This window comes from Colobus angolensis, unplaced genomic scaffold (assembly GCF_000951035.1).
Source record: "Colobus angolensis palliatus isolate OR3802 unplaced genomic scaffold, Cang.pa_1.0 Scaffold75, whole genome shotgun sequence".
Lineage (NCBI taxonomy): Eukaryota > Metazoa > Chordata > Mammalia > Primates > Cercopithecidae > Colobus > Colobus angolensis.
Genome location: NW_012121265.1, coordinates 8310294 through 8332427, shown reverse-complemented (window position 1 = coordinate 8332427; position 22134 = coordinate 8310294). Strand labels below are relative to the sequence as shown.

The window sequence follows — 22134 nt, the reverse complement described above, 5'->3', positions numbered from 1 at the left end:
GCCCTGCGCGAACTTCGCCGAGCCAGTCCTCCAGCAAAGGGTCTCTTTTTTTTAGTTCAGGTAAAATATAATCTCCCAGAGAAAACAAAGCTGGGAAGGGAGCCCCCTTTCTGTGAAACGCATGCCGTCTGCTGCATTTGTCAGTTTGATGCTGTAACGTACATGGAGTTTTGCAAGAGCTTCAAAACTGTCTGCAGACGTCAATTTCGCCCACCTATCCCTTGTGAGAACTCGCTACATAGCCAGCGACTGTGTAGTGTCTACAAATGATGAAAACGATCAGAAATGCGACTCGATGTCTGAGAAAAAAGGGTTTCCCTTGTTTTTTAACTTGTATTTTTACTTTAATTTTTATGATTTTGATATTCTTAACGTGACTTTTTTGGGAAACCACCAAGTGCTTTTTAAGCAAGGAGTTACTGGTATTTATGCCCTTACTATTCCTTCATTATAGGCTTATTGAATAATATTTCAGTAAGTGTCTTTGAATTATAATTGATTGGCTTTTTCTGTAGTACTAATGTGAAAGGAAAAATAATTGTTAGGACTGCAAAAAGAAATGCCGCTTGAATATTATCTGTAGTGCTCACTTTTGCATTACTGTAGTAGAATGCTTTTAGCTGGTTTTAAGCTGCTAATTAGCTGTTTGTAGCCGGAGAATGAATACAAGTAATCCTAGTTAATAAATGGCCAAAGCTTGACTCCCCGAAATGCCAGAGCAATTTATGAGGTATATTTCAGGAAATATATTTATTTCAGGAAATACATATATATATATATATATTTTGTGGGAGAGTGGAGGGTCTATCTCTTAGGGAATGTCTTGGCAATTGAATACTTCTGATTGCTTGTTTCATGTAACACTGAAGAAAAGGACAGTGTTTAATGTCAGCCTTCATTTTCTTCTAACTTGTATGTATAGTTTTCTCATCGAAAATTCATTTTTGTAGGTTAGTATGAAGGAAACAGGGTTTGGATTTTTTGCTTTATATTTTCTTGTTTGGGCCAAGTAAGGGTGGTTAAATAAATTGGAAAAAATCCTACTACTTTAAAGAGAGTAAAAACGTGGAACATGTCTTATGCTTATCTAAACTCTTAAAACGTGTTTGTTGCTATCAAATATGACTTGAGTTCTTGATCAGGTTATCATTGCCTAACGACACAGGACTATTAAGATAACTTTGTTTTTATCTTAATAAAAGAGATGATAGTCGTTTCCTGACAGTTTTCTTTGTTTGACGGAATGCCTTCTGTATAGTAGTTTAAAATAATTATTTTTAGTGTTTGGAAAACAGCATTTAAAAGTTTGATTTAATAGCAGAGGTCGGTTTTAATAAGCTTCTGGTAACCCTTGAAAATAATCTTCCTGTGGGTTATTAAAATCTTGGATTGAACTTGCGCAAACAGTACTGGATTTGGAAGGTCTGAATTCTCGTCCTGGCTGTTCCACTAAGCAGCTGGCTGTCGTTGGACATAGCGCCTATCCTCTCTGAATCTGTTTAGTTGTGTATAAGGTGGAATACTTACCTGAAGATTGTTCTGTAAGGTACATTAAATAATACATGTACAATTCTTTTTGAATTGTAAAGGGCTTTATAAACATTAGTTATAATCATTTCACTTACTGGGCTCTGCAGAAAATATTCTCTCAAAGGCTATGCTTTCATCAAGAATGAAGAAGACTTTGTAATGGAACCCTAAAAAACTGAAACACATATGACATTATTCCTTTTCTGTATGTAATTCATGCATGGAATTAAAACAGAATGTAGCCTTTTCGACCATGAAGAATGCTGAATGTTTAGATTTGCAAACCATTTTTGTTCATGTATTTATATGAATCTCTACATATTTTTAAGATTTTTTTCATATCTAAAGGCGGGAGTTGTATTAAAAAGTGATTTTAAAGATTCACATTATTTTATTCTAAATAGAATTAGAGAATGATTTCACCGTTTTGTTAAGTTCCCAAGCAATATGATAGCATGTTAGTCTGAGGATTATGCCATAGTAAGAAGCTTATAGGCCGGGTGGTGGCTCACGCCTGTAATCCCAGCACTTTGGGAGGCTGAGGCGGACGGATCACGAGGTCAGGAGATCGAGACCATCCTGGCTAACACGGTGAAACCCCGTCTCTACTAAAAATACAAAAAATTAGTCGGGCATGGTGGTGGGCGCCTGTAGTCCCAGCCACTCAGGAGGCTGAGGCAGGAGAATGGCGTGAACCCGGGAGGCGGAGCTTGCAGTGAGCCAGAGATCACACCACTGCACTCCAGCCTGGGCAACAGAGCAAGACTCTATCACAAAAAAAAACAAAAACAAAACAAAACAAAACGTATAATTTTAACACAAGGTCCATTTGTTTTTGCTTCACAAAATAGTACCCTTTTCTGAAGAAAAGGGCTATAAACTTGTGTTAGCAAATAATAGTATATAATGTGGAATTTAAAAGTCAGTTTCACCTTTGAGTCCCAGGAGGCTCTGCATATATCATTGTTATCCTTAAATGACGTCTAACAGTAGGTTATGTTATATGAAAAAGTGCTTTTCTGTAATTGTTAGGCATTTTCATTAATTTGTGCATTTTATATCTCTGAAGAGCACACTGCTAGCAGCCTGATTGTAAATGACTGGAAGGACTTATATCCAACCTATGTGACTTAAATATACACTTAAGTACTCTAAACCACTATTTAAAAAATACTAGAGAGATTCTGAAATCTTAATTTGGTTGCACTTTCTGGTAATACATTTTTTGAAAACTATTTTGATGTTTCTTTCATATAACATTGGATCTGTGTCACTAAGTTAATTGTCTAAAAGGTAACTGATCTCATCAAACCTTCCAGTATTAATAATTTTTAAGCCATTTTGAAACTGAGGCCTAAAATACTGAGATGCTTATCTCGTTGTATTTACTCCTTTCTGGAATGATCAGATTTTTAAAAAATGGATTTCTCATATAAGTAATATTATCAAAAAAGCTGATTTTAAAAGTTTCTCCCAATCTCAAAGTCTTATTCTAGTAATTATAGACCTAGGTAATGAGTGGCAGATATATCTGCCTTTCAGATATGCTGTAATGTGAAAAATAACACAGTCATGTGATATTCTTTATTAACTAAAACTGTGTTGTTTTTATTTTGGAGTAGTTCTCGTAGTTCATTGGTAGGGAACTATCCAGTATTCATATTCCTACATATGTGTATCAGATTAATTTTGAGGCTTAGTATTCCTAAAAGATTTAGATGTGTGTATTTATTTTTAAACTTGACATAACCACATATCTCAAACGTATCTTTTAATTCCAATTAAAGGGGTGCTTTGGCACATGCTGAAGTCTGGGATTTTTTTTGACTTAGATAAATTTATCAAGAAGATTGGAACCAAAAGTTAATTAGGGTAAGTTGTCTTTGAAAGTAAAGTGAACTCTTTTATTTAATGGAATTATGTTTTTTGTTGTTGTTTGTTTGTTTTTACAGTGTGCTTAAGTAAGTTTAATTCACCTTAATTACATCAGTTTAAAAGATGTTGAAGCTTTCTTTTTTTGTTTTAAAAAAACAGATTCTGAAGGAAGACTTCCATTTGGTAATTTGTTTAATCAGTGCAAGTGAAATTAAGGAAAAATGGATGTAGAAAGTGAGCAGATACTGAATGTAAACCCTGCAGGTAAGTAAGAATTTCCTTTTTTTTTTTTTTTTTCTTTTCTTCTTCGTCTTGGGACAGGATCTTGCTCTGTCACCCAGGCTGGAGTGCAGTGGTGTGATCATGGCTTGCTGCAGTTTCGACTTTCCTGGGCTTAAGAGATCCTCCCCTATTTCAGCCTCCTCAGCAGTTGGGACAACAGGCGTGTGCCACCACACCAGGCTAATTTTTTATTTTTTGTAGAGAGAGAATTTCACTATGTTGCCCAGGCTGAATATCTTGAACCCTGACTATGTTGTGAGGAAGCTTCAGACCATTCCATATTTTATAAAAACATGATAGCAAAACTATCTTTAAATACTGTTTTATTCATGCTATAAGAAAACAGGCTATATTATTTTTAAAGTCAGGTTTGTGATTTTTATTTTCATGGGAATTCATTACATGTCCTATTTTTCTGCCTATCCTTTCACATTCCACACATTCCTATCCTGCATTATGTAGTACAGAATAGAGAAGAATAGTGAGCCTGCTTATTTTCACATGGGCTAGTTAGTGATTTCTGTAATATTAACTTACTGGTATCTTTGATATCTTTCCTAACGAATAATTTTTATATTCTGAATTACCTAGGGTATTTTCCCTAATTCTCCATGGTGCTTCAAATAGCATGTTATTATCATAAAAATGAACAAAGTTTGGTGGAATAGATGACCAAATGTGAGTAACTCAAGACGATTTAAAATGTATTTTTCAAAATCATCTCCCCAAAAAGTTAATTAGAATTGTGTAATATCTGAATAGTGAGAACAGTTCATGTTGGTATACTTTAGATAATTCTTTGCCTTATAATTTTATTAATATTGAAAGCTCTGTATTTTCTGTCATTTTAAGTGTATTTCATTACCACATCTTTATTTCTTCAATGACAGCTCACTATTGTTTACAACATACATAGTTTTCTTTGATCTGAACAAACACGTTGAATTTGAAGCTTCTTTACCATTGTTTATTTACAGATCTTTTTAAAGTGTGGTAAAAAATTGAAAAAATTTTTATGTAATTAATGGTCATTTCTGTGCTGCTATATACAGTAGCTGTATGAGTATGCTTTAGGGTTATAAATGGGTAATATGTACCTACTTAATTGAAATGGGGATGGTAATACAGTTTAAGAATATATTTTACATATAGGTAATTGCTGCTTTTCTGCACTGTCCAGTATGGTAACCACTAGCTACATGTGGTTATTATTACTCTTGGGCTCAAGTGATCCTCCCTCTTCAGCCTCCTCAGTAGCTGGATTACAGGCGTGTGCACCACTGTGCTTAGCCACCTGTGTTTGTTGAGTACTTGAAATGTGGCTACTCTGAGTTGAGATGAAGGTCAACTATCTCAATAATTTTTTCCATTGCTTGCATGTTGAGATGATATTATGGTTATATTAGATTAAATAAAATTTATTTAAATTAATTTCACCTGGTTTTACTTTTTAATGTGGTTACTGGAAAATTTTAAATTTCTTATGTGACTTGCATTCTATTTCTATGAGAAATAGAAACACAGCTTTAAAATGTATACTTTTTGTTCCTAACTACAATAAGACCTAATTTTAACCCTGCTCTTGGTGCTTCTGTCTAGCACTGCCTTAAAATAAAAAACTTGTTCTTCAATATTTGGATAGGCCTAAGACAGACCCTCTTTGTAGTAAATTCTTTCTATAGCAAATAGTCTAAGCCACACTTTTACTCTTTTACTTGGAGGAAGTAGGTTATTTATTCTGACCTTCAGTTTCTTAGTGTATAAAATTGGGGTATAAATACCCTCTGTATAGATTTATAATTAGGATTTAGTGAGATACCGTATATGTGTGTTAAGTCTGTGAAGCACATACTAGGTATGTAATACATGAAAATGTGGTAATATTCTAATTATGCCACTCATTGGACACCAGTAATTGAAAATGTGATTTTCGGGTGCTGTGGTCATATACAATTAGAGTAGTTACTATGGAGATGTCAGAATCCAGAAAGAGGGAATTAGTACACAATAGAAAACAATTTTGAAATCATCACAATCTGTACTCAGGTTATCATTTTAATTTTGGTTTTCTTAAAGTCAGCTCAATAGGGGCTATGGAACTCCAACACTTAGGTTAGTATGAATAACAAAATATAAAGCAATTAATATAAACATGGATTAAAAATTATAAGGTCAAATATATAAATTATACTGAGAGAGAATGTTTACTGCTGCAGAGACATAAACATACTTGAAAGGATGTTAAAATGGTTGAAGAAAAGAAAACTCGATTATGGGAAACAGATAAATTTAAATTGAATACTCCAAGGGACAGTTTAAGACATTTTATCATACTTCTGAGTCCTGTGTCTTCTGGACTAGTTTTGCGGTTCACCTTAATAGTGCAATGATGAAAGCACTATGTTACAGGTAGATATTTAATGTTTTTCTGAACCATCCACTCTTACACGAAAATGTCATCTAATTTATCTGATCCTGGTCTTTCTGTCCCCTTCCACTTAATCATTTTTGTTTATCTCTCTTTACATTCACTCCCTTGTCCATCTCTGTCACTTTAGCTGTCAATACTCTGCTGTATTCCAGTTTTCTATTTTTTGTAGTTATAGTCATATGGGATTAAAAATGTGGGTTTGAAAGCTAGCCATAATCCTTTCCAGATATGTAACTTCTCGTGAAACACATTCCTTCTGTAAAATGAGGATAAACAGTTTCTTTCTACAGCTTTTGAGGCTTATAGGCCACATATGTAAAGTGCCTAGCATAGAACCTGGTATCTAATAGGTACCATGTAGTGTGGAACCTGGTATCTAATAGTTGACAATAGTAATGGTAACGATGAAAGAAACAGTACTACAGCTGCTTCCACTAAGACTGTAATTACTGCTGATGGTTATGATGATGTCCCAAACACACCATCCTAACACCGGCTTCTCACCAGTTGGAAAACAAAATTTTAAGGCATTGTTCCACTTCTCTTTAATCCTAGATACATTCTGGTTAAAAGCCCTTTATTATTTTCTTTAAAAGTGTAACATTATTATTTTCCCACAGTTACTACCCTTGCTCTTTACCAGTTAGCTTGTGACTGAATTACTGAAACATTTTCTTAGTTGTTTCCCACTTTATACCTCTTTTTGTAATATATTCAGTATTCTGCCAAATGAATCCCTCCCATCTCCTTCTTATGATATCTAACTTAAGCTCTGGCAATTTGAGTGTGGGAGTAGTTAGCAGTGATTCTGGTGAGGTAAGCAAGGACAAGATCATAAAGGACCTTAAGTTTCAAGGTAAAGAGTTTACATTTTGGCTGGCTGCGGTGGCTCACGCCTGTAATCCCAGCACTTTGGGAGACCGAGGCGGGCGGATCACGAGGTCAGGAGATCAAGACCATCCTGGCTAACAGGGTGAAACGCCGTCTCTACTAACAACACAAAAAAATTAGCCGGGTGTGGTGGCGGGCGCCTGTAGTCCCAGCTACTTGGGAGGGTAAGGCAGGAGAATGGCATGAACCTGGGAGGTGGAGCTTGCAGTGAGCTGAGATTGCACCACTGCACTCTAGCCTGGGTGACAGAGTGAGACTCTGTCTCAAAAAAAAAAAAAAAAAAGTTTACATTTTTTGTGACATAATGGGATTACTTTTAAAGGATCTTCAGTGAGGGCATGCATGAGAAAATTAGTCTTCAGTATAGTTTGAAGACTGCAGGCAGGGAGACTACTTACGAGACTAGTGAAATGATTTGGCTCTAATGGATGATTTTGTTTAAAACAAAACATTCCCACCTTCCTTAGTATGTCAAGAATTGTAAAGATTTAAACACATGTATGCTTTTTATAGGTTGATGAAAATTTTTGGTTTCAATATATCTTAAAACATTAAAGTCCATGCACATAGACCTGACGTGTTACAATTATCTTTAGGCAAAAAGAAAATGATTTGAGTGATTCAGCTCTGATTTGAGTTAACAATAATGAACAAAACTCTGGCCCAGTGGTAGCTTATTCAGTCGCCTTTCTGACTTAAAAGAGCTTTCAGGGCAAAGCCAAGTGCCTCCACTTCATCTCCATGGAATTTGAGTATGAAGGACACTCTGCTAGGTGATGGGGATACAGAGAAGGACATACAGTCTACTTGTGGTTTCTCCTATGAAGCGTATGACTTAGTTGGAAGAAAAAGACTGTTATATAAAAAGAAAGTGATTTCCATGACATGTTGAATGAATAGTATGTGAGCAATTAGTGTTACTGTAGCTAGAGTTGTAAGGGAAGTTTTCATGGAGGGAGTAAGACTTGGGCTATATCCTAAAGGATTTTGATAACTGAAAATAACAATGAGGGTGACATTCTAAGTAGGGGAACCACTGGAAACTCCAGTATGTTGATCTCTTTCAGAAGAATCAATTTTATATAGGCTGGAAGATTTTCAGGATGGTAAGTAATATGAGAAAAGTTTAGGGAGATGAATTAGGACTTTGAGATGATGGCTTTTCTTGAAAGCACACTTTATCTTGAGGCAGTAAAGCATCAGCAGTTCAGCTCAACAATCATATGGATTATTTGCTAAATTCCTTTCATTCTTTTTTGGATTACTAATAGTTCTTAAGTATTTATATCTAGTTACGGGATGTTTGGAAAATCATTTAAACATTCTCAGCCTTAGTTTCCTTATCTGTCCTCAATGTTATACTAACTGCCAAACTTGTGCATAAATGATAGAGTGTCTAGTACAGTGCCTGATAAATAATAGTAGGTATTCTATAAATATTAGTTTGTGTCTCTTCTCAAGATGCTTTGTCTTTTCTTAATATCTCCAATTGCTTAACTCTTAGCTCATAAAAGTCTAAGGGTTTTATATTTGGTGTTGCTGTTAGCATAGATTTTATGATCTAAACATGTGAAATAACATGCTTCTTTTGGTGAACTTTGTTTGTTAAAATTCAGTGCCTTGGTTTACTTTCCTTGATAATGTGAAAAATAATCTTATTTAGTTGTTGTTTATTAGATTGAAGTAGATGAAATTCCCAACATGTGACTGTAATTTACCTGCAAAAATGGTCGTGTCATGTGATTCAACCTAATCTGACTTACCACTATGTCTGTAAAACAGTAGATACTTAAAATACTTAGAATTTTCCTTCTTCATTTTTCTCTTTAAGATCCTGATAATTTAAGTGACTGTCTCTTTTCCGGTGATGAAGAAAACGCTGGGACTGAGGAAATAAAGAATGAAATAAATGGAAATTGGATTTCAGCATCCTCCATTAATGAAGCTAGAATTAATGCCAAGGCAAAAAGGCGACTAAGGAAAAACTCATCCCGGGACTCTGGCAGAGGAGATTCGGTCAGCGACAATGGGAGTGACGCCCTTAGAAGTGGAGTAACTGTGCCAACCAGTCCAAAGGGAAGGTTGCTGGATAGGCGATCCAGATCTGGGAAAGGAAGGGGACTACCAAAGAAAGGTTGGTATATATCATGTCCAACAAATGGAAGATAAACAAGTGGAAAAAAATTGTCTGGTTCTTGTACTACAATTTCCTTGTTCTAGGAATGAGAGAAATTCAAACAGTGATAATATAAAGCTTTACAGTTTGTATATATTTTTACTTAGTAGTAATGTGAGGACCATCTCACTTTTTCTTTAGGTTGATCTTTTTTCTTGTTTGAATAGATTTGATTTTCTTTAGCAAAATGTTAACGGTTTATTTCCAGCAAAATACATACTGCTGTTTTTCACTGTTATGAGTTTTGCGTATGTTCTCTAAGTTTGAAAGGAGTCAGAAATCCATCATACTTATTTAATTAATATAATTATGTCCATTACTACTACTGGTGAATATAAATTTGATTGATAACGTCTAGATCTGAATTTTAATGTTTTCCGAGATCTTTTTGTGAGTTCTCGTTAGCTCTTTATTTTGGGTTCTGTAGTGCATTGGTCTGTTTCACTGCTGTATCTCTAGTACCTGAAATAGTGACTAGCACGTCGTAGACAAATATTTGTTGATTAAGAGTTTTCTGATGATTTCATCACCTTCTGAATGGTGGGAACTTCAATTTATAGCGTAGGTTTCTTGTAAGATGTTTTTGTGATCTGTCAAAAATTATTTTTGTTGAATGGCTCTGCAATCATGGTTTATATCGAAATGAAACCTGGTTATCAGATTCTGTTTTGGTCTGATGGCAAGGATATACTTGGTACAAAATAAAACCCTCCAAAAACAGAAATGTTGGTGACATTGTAGAGGTTCTTTAAAAAATAATGTAGTGCGTTGGTCCTTAAAACATTTCAGTAAGTTGATGTAGAAAAGCAACTTCGAAAATTGGAATTGTTAAGCTTCTATTGGTTGTTTTGTATTTAGAAAATAGAATTTTCAGGGCTGTTAATGCTTAAAAGCAATTAGTATTGTTTTCTATATTTGTAACATATTGCTTAATAGTGTGGTTTAATGTGTACTTTTATATTTAAAGAGTACTGTATTTGACTTTAAAATATTTGATGGTGGTTACTGTCCTATTTTGTTAAATAATTTTTCCCTTGTTGAGTTTTCTATGCTACGCTTTACTGGCCCAGCATGTTTCTTTTTGTCTTGGTCCCAAAGAAATGTCGAATAAAATTTAGAGCTTAGCTGCGATATCATCCCCTTTGAGGTCCTCAGTATAGCTATTTTTTATCTTTGTTTTTGCTTTTATTTTAAAGTATCTGCTTTTTTAGTTTTTAACTTCATAAGCTATTTCAACTTAATGTTTTCAGAAATATTGAAAGAGTGGTCTGAACAAAAAGGAAACCAACAGGGAAAGAAAACTGGAAAAAAAACTAACATAGACATTAAATACAATTTTTTTTAGCTGTTATTTAACGTCGGAACATTTAGGATTATTTTAGATTTCAACAAATTGATGAATTTTGTGTTCTTTCTTTCTCAATTCTAAACTTTTTTAGGTGGTGCAGGAGGCAAAGGTGTCTGGGGTACACCTGGACAGGTGTATGATGTGGAGGAGGTAGATGTGAAAGATCCTAACTATGATGATGACCAGGTATCAGTGCTTTGCTTTTTCGTGATATTTAAAATATTTATGAACTTTTTTGACTTCATGTTTGTAGTTTACTCATACATGTTTCAAATCATATGTATATATGTTTTGGATTAGGAAACCAAGTAAACTGACAGTAATATATGCATAACTTTCACTTGGTTTCTGTAGTGAGTCAAAAATAGCTCTTTACAAATTCACTTTGGATTACTAAGTTGACCATTTTTCAGTAAATTCTGTTAATATAGTTTGTTTCTATGGTAATGATAATTGAGAATATCTTCTTTTGAATATTATGAGTTACAGATACTAGGCTGCTTTTAAATATTACTGTTTAGAATGGTAACTATATAATAAATTTTGTTTTGGGGACATGCGTCTTTTAGGGATAATGCTGAAAATGTAAATTTTTAATAAGATTGTGTAGTGAATTTTTAATATTTTTTTAATGGAAATTTTAAAGTAGAATAGTATAATCTGCTTGTACTCTTCTCTTAGCTTTACAAACTTAAATAATTACAAACTCATAGGCAGTCTTGTTTCATTCCATTTACTCTCTGTCTTCTGTTGGCCCCTTTGCCCCACCCTGTTTTGGATTATTTTGAAGCAAATCCCAAACATTTTGATTATGTTTTTTGAAAATCGTGTCTTTGCATAAGGTAAGACATGGTGATGGAAATTTTAGACAGGAAAATGTTAAAAGAATATGTTAGATTGTTTTTATTGTGTGTTGTATGTATGTATTTAACTGTTTTAAGTAATAGTTGGACATGGAAATATTTCTAAGAGAATATGAAAAAAATGAAACTAGTAGGATTCAAGTACTATAGAATCTTTGCTAAAAATGTCTTAATCTTTCAAGTATATGTTTTTAGGCTGAAGCCAGTCACAGGTTGCAAATATAGCAGTCCCCTCTTATCCGTGGTTTCACTTTCCGCAGTTTCAGTTACCCATGGTCCAATGTGGTTTGAAAATAGAGTGGAAACTTTCAGAAGTAGTTCATAAGTTTTAAATTGCATGCCATTCTGAGTAGTGTGATGAGATCTCCTGCTGTCCAGCTTCATCCACCTCATCCTGCCCAGGATGTGAGCCATTCCGTTGTCCAGTGTGTATCTGCAATGTATACACTACTCGTGCATTCGTCACATGGTAGCTGTCTAGGTTATCAGATTGAAAAAACAGTATTTATTGGGTCTGGTACTATCTGTGGTTTCAGGCATCCTCTGACAGGGCTTGGAACATACCCCCTGTAGAGAAGGAGGGCACTACAGAGCATTTTTTGCATGGGGAGAGAGGAATGGTTTGATGATGGATGTTAATCTTTTTGAAATTTCAGTTGAACAGTGCTTTTTTCCTTAGAGATTTTTCTCTGTCACTACAACCTTGATCTTTGTGTTACACTTTTTTTAATAATAATGCTAATCATGAGGGCTTTAGTTTCTGCTTCATTTTTTCTAAAAGTGAAGTTTTAATTAAAATACCATATATGATAGGAAGTCATCATGAAGCTTTTTGGTTACTGAAAGATTGGTTTTGAGAGTCATAAAAGTTTTGAGAGAAAAAATTAAAGAGAAGACAATGGGGGTTGGGAGCAAATTATGTATTTGCTGTGGTTAATGGCTCTAATCTGTATATTGGCTTATTCTGATTTTGTAAAAGAGCAATGACATGCAAATTCTACTATTTTTATTATTATTTTATTATTATTTTCTAGCTTTGTTGTCCAGGCTGGAGTGCAGTGATGAATTATAGCTCACTGCAGCCTCGAACTCTTGAGCTTAAGAGATCCTTCTGCCTCAGCTTCCTGAGTAGTTAGGACTACAGGTGCAGGCTACCATGCCTGGCTAATTTTTAAAATTTTTTTGTAGAGACAGGGTTTTGCTATGTTGCCCAGGCTAGTATTGAACTCCTGGCCTAAGTGAACCTCCTGCTTTTGCCTCCCAAAGTGTTGGGATTGTAGGTATGAGGCTCCTTGCCTGGCCTAGATTCTGTTTTTATGTGATGAATGTATGTAGCATGTCTTTGTCTTGTGCTAAGTGGGGATTATTAACTACTTAGAATATAAAATTATACAACAATTTCTTTTGTTTATTTGCATTTTGTTTTTTAAAACTCTTACTACCTTTTCCCCTCACAGGAGAACTGTGTTTATGAAACTGTAGTTTTGCCTTTGGATGAAAGGGCATTTGAGAAGACTTTAACACCAATCATACAGGAATATTTTGAGCATGGAGATACTAATGAAGTTGCGGTAGGTTTAAAGTTGCAAGTGTAATGTATTTAATATAGGAGAGAAGACGTCTTTTATAAGCAAAATACATCTAGAATGATCTTGGGTCACTGAATAAATTTAATCATTTTCTTTTGCATAAGTGAATTTCTAAGAAATGGAATAAAATCTGATTACATTAAAATAGTTATATATTTGGGATGTGATGAGAGCTATGTGCCATTTTCTTCTCTGAAAAATGACAATATTTTAATGATAATTTGTAATGTATATGAATTTATAAAATCTGTTTTTTATAATTTATAAAATATAATTTTAGCAGTTTGAGGGCACTTATAGACCCCCCTGAGACCTCTTCAGGGACCTCAGTTAAGAATGCCTGACATAGTTTCCTTTTTTTGACATATATTTCAAGTATGTTCAGAAGTAGGATAAAATTTCTTTGTACTTTGTCCAAAAAAAAACCCCCACAAATAATAAAGATTTGAAAAAGAATTAGAAACCATGAGAATAATTATTAATTGTTCATAAAGTAAATCTAGGATAAAATAAAACTATTGGTCAGTTAGGATTATTGAATTAAAGTAATATAATTGTAACTCTTTAGAAGACTTTGATCATTTAGATTCTTAAAATTTAGACTAGACTTTCATGATTTGTCTGGTACTGTGAGGTTTGTTATCTTTGGATTTGTAGGATTTGAATATAAGACAAATATTTGTTCTGTACATACCATCTGGAGGAATTTGTAATAGGTGATTCTTGCCCTTTTGAAGCCCAGTCAAGTGAAAGAAATGATATGTAAACAGATTATTAAAGTATGTGAAATATTCTGTTATAGAGGAAAAGTTTCCATGAGTCCTATGAGGGCAGGGACTGTTGAAATCTTGTTATCTACCTAGCATAAGACTTTGTATACTACATATCTATTAACTGAGTAGGTTTGGAAAGCATAAAATAGAGAGTAATAGTAGAGATGATTCTCTGCTGTTCTGAAGGATGGTGAGGAGTTCGCCAGTTAAGATAGTTTTCCAGGAAAGAGGAGTATCGTGTTTGAGGGTAATGGATTAGTTGTTAAAGGGCAGTCAATGAAGATGAACTGCAGTGAGTGAGAAGAGATTATTAACAAGGACACCAGTTAGGTGGCTGTGAAAATAGTTCTGGCACTCTCTTAGTAGTATATCATGATGTAAAGATTCTAAGAAAACTTTCATTAAAGAGGAGGGCACTCTAACTGAATTAGAACTTGTCTTCTAGAGTCAGACTGCCTTTATTCCACTTTCAATTTGGCTACTCCAGCTGTGTGCCCTCTCTGCTTTGAGTATGATAGATATGATAATTTAATACTCAAAGGGCTATTTGAGTATTCAATAAGGTAATATAAATAAAGAGGCTATTATAATGCCTGATACATTAGTCAATAAGTATTAGCTGCAGCTATTATATTTCTAATAGGAAATTTTAAATTTACCCCAGAATTTTAAACCAATAATCCCATTTAAAAACAGTTGTTTAAGATCTAATTTTAAACTTGATACAGAAGTGTAAAGTGAATTTTTATTTCAAGAGAAGGCTTTGAAGAAAAGTAGAATAGCTTATGATAATGTAAAATGAATTTCTCCATAAATTCTCATAAAACAGTATTTATAGAAGTAATGGATTGTAAGGCAGGTTGGTTACTCCTAATACCAATCTTAGCAATATTATGTAGTTTAATGAACTACCCATGAGCTGCATAATGATGTTTCCATGACAGACTGCATATATACCTGTGGTCTCAAGTAATACTCTTTACTATATCTTTTCTGTGTTTAGATAGGTAACCATTGTGTTACACTTGTCTACAGTATTCAGTATAGTAACATACTGTACAGGTTTGTAGCCCAGGAGCAATAGGTTATACCGTATAGCCTACATGTAGGCTATGCCATTTAGGTTTGTGTAAGTACACTCTATAATGATTGCACACTGATGAAATCACCTAAATGGTGAATTTCTCAGAATGTATCCATGTTGTTAAGTGACCCATGACAGTATTTTAAATGTATTTCACATTTTTGAATTTAGCGATGTTAAGGCAGTTAAAGCTTGACAAAGTGGATCAATGTCTAATTTATGCACAGGGAAAAAAGGTGTATTTATCCTATCTCCTAAAACATGACTGTGTCTTTTGATTATTTCCAAAGAGTGAGAGGTAAAGATATATAGATAAAAGCTCGATTTTTCAAAAATAAAATTTTATTAAACTGTAGGTAGTGATACACATTAAAAATGTTTTTAAATTATTTTTTTGAACAGGAAATGTTAAGAGATTTAAATCTTGGTGAAATGAAAAGTGGAGTACCGGTGTTGGCAGTGTCCTTAGCATTGGAGGGGAAGGCTAGTCATAGAGAGATGACATCTAAGCTTCTTTCTGACCTTTGTGGGACAGTAATGAGCACAAGTGATGTGGAAAAATCATTTGATAAATTGTTGAAAGATCTACCTGAATTAGCATTGGATACTCCTAGAGCACCACAGGTTTGTATGATTCTTCTTTTTGTTCATTCCCTCCCACGACTATACTCCTAATTGTGGAAATAATGTATACTCCTAGGAAATTTTAGTAGATGGAAGGGGATGGCCCACATTTCCCACCACACCGAACTACCCCGCTAACATTTCGGTGTATTTTTTCCTAGTTCTTTTGTTTTTTAAACATGGTCTTCAACATGCTATAAATTTAATGTTATGTTGTACTTTTCCCCCATGATCTGTGTAGTTTTTAGTTCTTTTTTTTTTTTTCCATATATATAGTCTTTATTATATGTAGTTGTTTTATTAGCTAAGATTTTTTTTTTTTTTGAGACAGAGTCTCGCTCTGCCGCCCAGGCTGGAGTGCAATGGCCGAGTCTCAGCTCACTGCAAGCTCCGCCTCCTGGGTTTACGCCATTCTCCTGCCTCAGCCTCCCAAGCAGCTGGGACTACAGGCGCCCGCCACGTCGCCCGGCTAGTTTTTTGTATTTTTTAGTAGAGACGGGGTTTCACCATGTTAGCCAGGATGGTCTCGATCTCCTGACCTCGTGATCCGCCCGTCTCGGCCTCCCAAAGTGCTGGGATTACAGGCTTGAGCCACCGCGCCCGGCCTATTAGCTAAGATTTTTTAAAAATGTAGGTTACGATTGCTTCACTAATGTTTATTATAAAAAGTCAGGAATAAGACTCTTCCTTTTTGTAGCTTTGAAAACATGTGAAATTGTTATTGTCAAAAGTTTTTAATCAAGGTAAAATCACTTTACCTAAAACTTTAATTTAGAAATAGAATATAGGCATGTCAGTTCCTAAATGCTGTTTCTGTTATACTTATGACAGACAGTAGTCTGTATGAGATATTGAGTGGTGATTCTAATGCAGACATTTTTTCCTTTTATACCAATACATGTACTGTAACAAAATGATTATATAAGTTTATATTTATTGTAGAATTTTTGAAAAATAAAAGCCAGAAAGAAGAAAGGCCAGCAAAAACTGCTACTGGTGTTAAGTTTTCCATTCTCCTTTCTGTGGGTATATATCAGTGTTTGACTTCTATAAATCCTTAACTTTTTTAAATTAAAAAAATGGAATCATACCATGTATGCTACTTTGTAAACTTGATTTTTCTCATACCACGAAATATGGTAAATATCTTTCCCTGTGGCCACATAATACACCATTTTACGTATATACCATTTAACCATACCTTTATTTTTGAACACTAATTTCCAGTTTTTATAATAAGTAATGCTGTGAACATACTTCCAGCTATTTCTATACAACTTTTCTTTCTCCACAAGATAAATTCCTTTGATTAGTTTTTGAGAGAAACTAGTCTTTTTTTTTTTTTTTTTAAGAAGACTTCACTTGACCTTAAATCATTCATTTAACCCCAGCACTTTGGGAGGCTGAGGCAGGCGAATCACGAGGTCACGAGTTCGAGACCAGCCTGGCCAAGATGGTGACACCCTGTCTCTACTAGAAATATAAAAATTAGCCAGGCATGGTGGCGTGCGCCTGTAGTCTCAGCCACTTGGGAGGCTGAGGCCGAAGAATCACTTGAACCCGGGAGGTGGAGGTTGCAGTGAGCTGAGATCGCGTCACTGCACTCCAGCCTGGGCGACAGAGCGAGACTCTGTCTCAAAAAAAAAAAAAAAATCGTGTACTATGTATTCAGGCAGTGTGCAAGGTGTTACGAATTCAGTAGTGAGCACAACAGATGTGGCCCCCGCTCTGGCACTTAACTTGAAGGTTAAGATGTGGGAGTGTATGCCAGGCATAACAGGTACTACACAGGTTTTTTTTTAAAAACTTCCAGCATCTTTCAGTTACTGACTGTGTACTTCAGCCAGTCTTCATCATTTATGTATTTAGAAATTGTGTCCTATAAAAGTTATTTAAGATTTTTTTATATAGCTCTTTTTTTTTTTTTTTTTCCTTATTACAGTTGGTGGGCCAGTTTATTGCTAGAGCTGTTGGAGATGGAATTTTATGTAATACCTATATTGATAGTTACAAAGGAACTGTAGATTGTGTGCAAGCTAGGTAAGTAAATCACTTTTCCTACTTAGAATTTCAAAATAGGGGAAAATTCTACAGGATCATATTGAAATGACACTTGGCATTAATTAAACACTCTGTACATCTGTTTGTCACTTCTCTATATTCTCCACTGTTAAAATGGAGAGAATGTTGACATGACATACTAGGAAGAGGACAGTACTATAATGCAAAAGTTCTGGAGTTGAGCTAAATCGTTAATTACCTTCATGTCAAGCCACTCTTCTTTGGGCCTCAGTTTCTTTATGAAACAAAGCCATTGGACAGATCTTTAAGTTCTGTTTTCAGGTTCTAGCATTCTGTAGTAGTTTAATATTCTAATAAGATGGATAACATTAACAAGAGAGGCCTCATGTATGGTTTTATTTTGTATTTATCTACTGTAGAAACTTTAGTCAGAAAATGTCTTTTTCACTCTTGTGATTTAGTATAATTAATGTGATATTTGGAATAACTAAATGTGATATTTGGGAGTTATGCTATATGATTTTTCTTGACTTCTTGGAGACTTGGACTCAGCCATGTCTTAGTTTTCCTTAGGTCTGTATATTAACTTAATTTTCTAGGGCTACTTCACATCATAGTGGAATGGTCTTCCTGGGTAGGAAGGCATGGATCTAGGTGAAAGTTAATTATATATGAAGTGTTTCTTCTCAGTGTAGATCAGTTATTTTGTAATGTGTTTTGATTTTTCTTGAAGGAGAAATGAAATAAAGCATGAGAATATTAACATGAGGATCAACTTTTTTTGCTCCTTTTTGTTTTGAAAAAGTGTTTTGAATTTTATTTTGCTTTTATGTTTTGTGAAAGATTTAGAGCATATAGGATTTTGTAAGCTTTATCCATAATTTGGTAAACTTTAGGTATGTCCAGCTATCAAACTTAAATTTTTTTTCTTTCTCTGTAGAGCTGCTCTGGATAAGGCTACCGTGCTTCTGAGCATGTCTAAAGGTGGGAAGCGTAAAGATAGTGTGTGGGGCTCTGGAGGTGGGCAGCAATCTGTCAATCACCTTGTTAAAGAGGTAATGATTGGGTATTGTTTTCAACTTAATTTATATGTATTCCTCTGAGTGAAATAAATTGTGGCTACTAGCTGTTATTTTCATGGACAAAAATTAAGTTCGGTCTTACAGCGGTAATTGGAAAATGAAATAATTCGTTTATATTTGACTTTATGAGCTTTTATTATAAATTATATGATAAAAAATGAGTCTGTTAAAAGGGCTTTCATGAATAATTATAAGCAAGCCATCTATGAACTTCAAAGGAATGCCTGAAATCTTTTTCTTATATTATTATTTAATAATTTTCAAATGCTGTTGAAATGAGGTTTTCTTTTAGCTATTTAATAAATACGCTTATATATGAGCAATTTAAAACTAGATAGTCTTAAATAATGAGTTAGGAATTATGAGCACTAGAGTAGATGAGAGTGTTAGATTTTTGTGAGGACGTTCACTACCCATATGCATGTTTTAAAAGAAAATTGATAGTAATCCCAGCACTTTGAGAGGCTGAGGCGAGTGGATTGCTTGAGGTCAGGAGTTCGAGACCAGCCTGGTCAACATGGTGAAACCCCATTTCTACTAAAAATACATAATAATTAGTCAGGCATGGTGGTGCGCACCTGTAATCCCAGCTACTCAGGAGGCTGAGGCACCAGTATTGCTTGAATCCAGGAGGCGGGGGTTGCAGTGAATCAAGATCACGCCACTGTACTCCAGCATGGGTGACATGCTGTGTCTCAGAAAAAAAAAAAAAAGCGATTTATTGCATTAAAATGCCAGATTTATTCCCTGTGGATTTTTTTTTTTCTGGCTGTATTGTGGTATTCTGTAACAAGAAACCAAAAAACAAACAAAAAAAACTCCTTATCTGCAGATCTCTTTAAGAAAAGGCATGCAACTAGAAGATTTGTAGTTCATGTGCTTCTGATTTTTGAGTATAATCTTTTCATGTAACTAATTTTGATTTTTAGTAAATCTTTTAATGAGGGGTGTGTGTGTTTGTGTATGTGTATCTAGCTTAAGTGTTAAGGAGTTCAAAATGTAGTTAGAGCCCTTGACCATTTTTGCTTTTATATATGTTAAAATAGATGAGTCAGTGTTTGTAATGTTGTGATTGCAGTATCTGTTTTTAAAAATTAAACAATTATTAGAAAAATTGAGGTATAAAAATAGTCAAGATGCCAGGGCAATTAGGCAGGAAAGATAAAAGGCATCCAGATTGGAAAGGAGGAGATAAAACTAGTTGTATTCCCAGGTAACATGATCTGTATTCAGAAAATTTGAATGAATCCACATTTTTTTAACTCCCCAAGACTGAAACCAAACTATTAACTAAAAAATGAGTTCAGAAAGGTTGCAAGATACAAGATTAGTACACAAAATTCAATTCTATATACAGTAGGAATGAATGATCTAAAATGAAATTACTGCATTTACGATAGCATCAAAAATAAAATACTTAGGAATAAATTTAACAAGACAAATGCAAGTCTTGTACACTGAAAACTGTAAAACATGTTGAAAGAAATTAAAGAAGACCTAAATAAATAGAATGATATCCCGTGGTTATGGATTAGGATACTTAATATTGTTAAGATGGTTATACTCTCCAAAATTAATATTTTTGGAAACTGGACAAGATGTTTTATGGTGTATGAATTCTCTGTCAATAAAGAAAATTGACAAGATAAAAAAGGAAATAAAACTACCAGTATATGAGTTTAAGGTTGACATTATTTGGATATTCGCTTACATGGAAGGGTTGGATCAAAGAAGACTTTTAGAAATGTATAAATGTATTTGTAATTTATCATTCTCAGAAGTGCATGAAATTTGATGGGGTATATTTTTAATACTTTTTAAGTTATGTAACAAATGTTAAAAGTAAGTAATATAATTTGAATAACAAGTACAGTCATGTGCCACATAATGATGTTTTGGTCAGTAATGAACTGCATGGGATGGTGGTGGTCCCACAAGGTTCTAATGGAGCTGAAAAATTCCTATCGTTGAGTGATATGGAGACAGTTGTAATGTAGCACAGTTACTTTGTTTTTTCGTAAATTTAGTGTAGCCTAAGTATACAGTGTTTATAAAGTGCATAGCAGTGTATGGGTAATGTCTTAGGCCTTTACATTCACTAACCACTCACTCATTGAATCACCCAGAGTAACTTCCATCCTGAAAGCTCTATTCATATTGAGTGCTTTATACAGGTGTATCATTTTAAAAATCATTTATACTGTATTTTTACTGTACCTTTTCTATGTTTAGATACACAAATACCATTGTGTTCCAATTGCCTATATCATTCAATATACTGACCTGCTGTACAGATTTGTAGCCTAGGAGCAATAGGCTATATCATATAGCACTGGTGTGTAGTAGGCTATACCATCTAGGTTTTTGTGAGTATACTATATGATGTTTGCACCATGACAGTCATGTAACACACTTTTCAGAATGTATCCCTATTAAACGATGCATGATTATGTATTAGTTTGTAATTATAAAGTAAATATATTCAAATGCTATGCTTTAAATATTTACTTACATGTAAATATTTAAATACATATTTACTTACATGTAAATATTACATCCTAAAGCATGACAGCAATTAAATTTTACTTTACCTTTTATGAAAATACATTATAAAAGTTGGAAAGATACTTAAATACGATTTTTTAAAATTCAGTCAGCCAGCATTCAATATTCAGACAACTAGATATGTGCCCACCACATACAAAGAGGATTTTAACAAAGAACATATAGGCAAAAATATTCCTAGCTGAAGCTCTTGTGCTGAAAAAGTTCTTCCACTTTTTTGAGATGTTCAAGTTTGAGCAGGAAAATCAAGACTTTGTTTCTTTACAGCTGGAAACTGAATTATTGAACATTTTAGATAATGAGTTTCAAATTCTCAGTTGTAGAGAAAAGAGAAACTATGTGGAAATCTTTGCCCTGTCTAGTAATGCCCCATTATCATCTCTCATTTTTTGGCTCTCAGTGCAGTATTAAGAGCATCTTGATAGAAGTGAAATATTTATGCCGCTTTATGTTGAAACTTTGTTAGTGCCCTCTAGTGGTATTTAAAATCCCTTATTTTTAGTGGCACACTAAAGCATTATGGTCACAACCCAGGACGCGTCCATTATAAACCTACTCGTAGATCTCAGTGATTCAGACACACTGAAGCATTGCATTTGAGTCATAATTATGAACCATTTAAAAATTGGGGATTTATTTTTTAATTATGAAAAATTCTGTGATAATAGTACCATGTCCAGTCTATATGTTACTAGCTGTTACTCATTACTTCATTATATTGGAATGAGGGCAAATAATCCTGTAGGCAAGCACGATATTTTAAAAGTTAGGAATTCTAACACATCTCAACTTTTAAATCTAATAGATTGATATGCTGCTGAAAGAATATTTACTCTCTGGAGACATATCTGAAGCTGAACATTGCCTTAAGGAACTGGAAGTACCTCATTTTCACCATGAGCTTGTATATGAAGTAAGATTACCTTGCCATGTCAAAGAGATTTATTAAGTGTTCCTTTTTGTACCATAGTGACTTATGCTTTTTAAATAATGTACATC

General features: G+C 34.1%; 1 protein-coding gene across 3 annotated transcripts in view; it reads left to right on the top strand.

Moving 5' to 3' along the window:
- Positions 1-22134, top strand: part of PDCD4 (programmed cell death 4 (neoplastic transformation inhibitor)) — a 27519-nt gene that overhangs the window by 938 nt on the left and 4447 nt on the right. The window contains exons 2-10 of one of the 3 annotated variants that reach the window (XM_011927877.1): positions 3565-3669; positions 4279-4365; positions 8841-9143; positions 10625-10719; positions 12854-12967; positions 15245-15466; positions 17409-17506; positions 18429-18543; positions 21941-22048. In XM_011927877.1, the coding sequence (XP_011783267.1) occupies positions 4356-4365; positions 8841-9143; positions 10625-10719; positions 12854-12967; positions 15245-15466; positions 17409-17506; positions 18429-18543; positions 21941-22048 (1065 nt within the window). In that variant the 5' untranslated portion in view covers positions 3565-3669; positions 4279-4355. The remainder of the gene's footprint in view (positions 1-3564; positions 3670-4278; positions 4366-8840; positions 9144-10624; positions 10720-12853; positions 12968-15244; positions 15467-17408; positions 17507-18428; positions 18544-21940; positions 22049-22134) is intronic. The other 2 variants (XM_011927878.1, XM_011927876.1) reach the window with 2 other exon arrangements.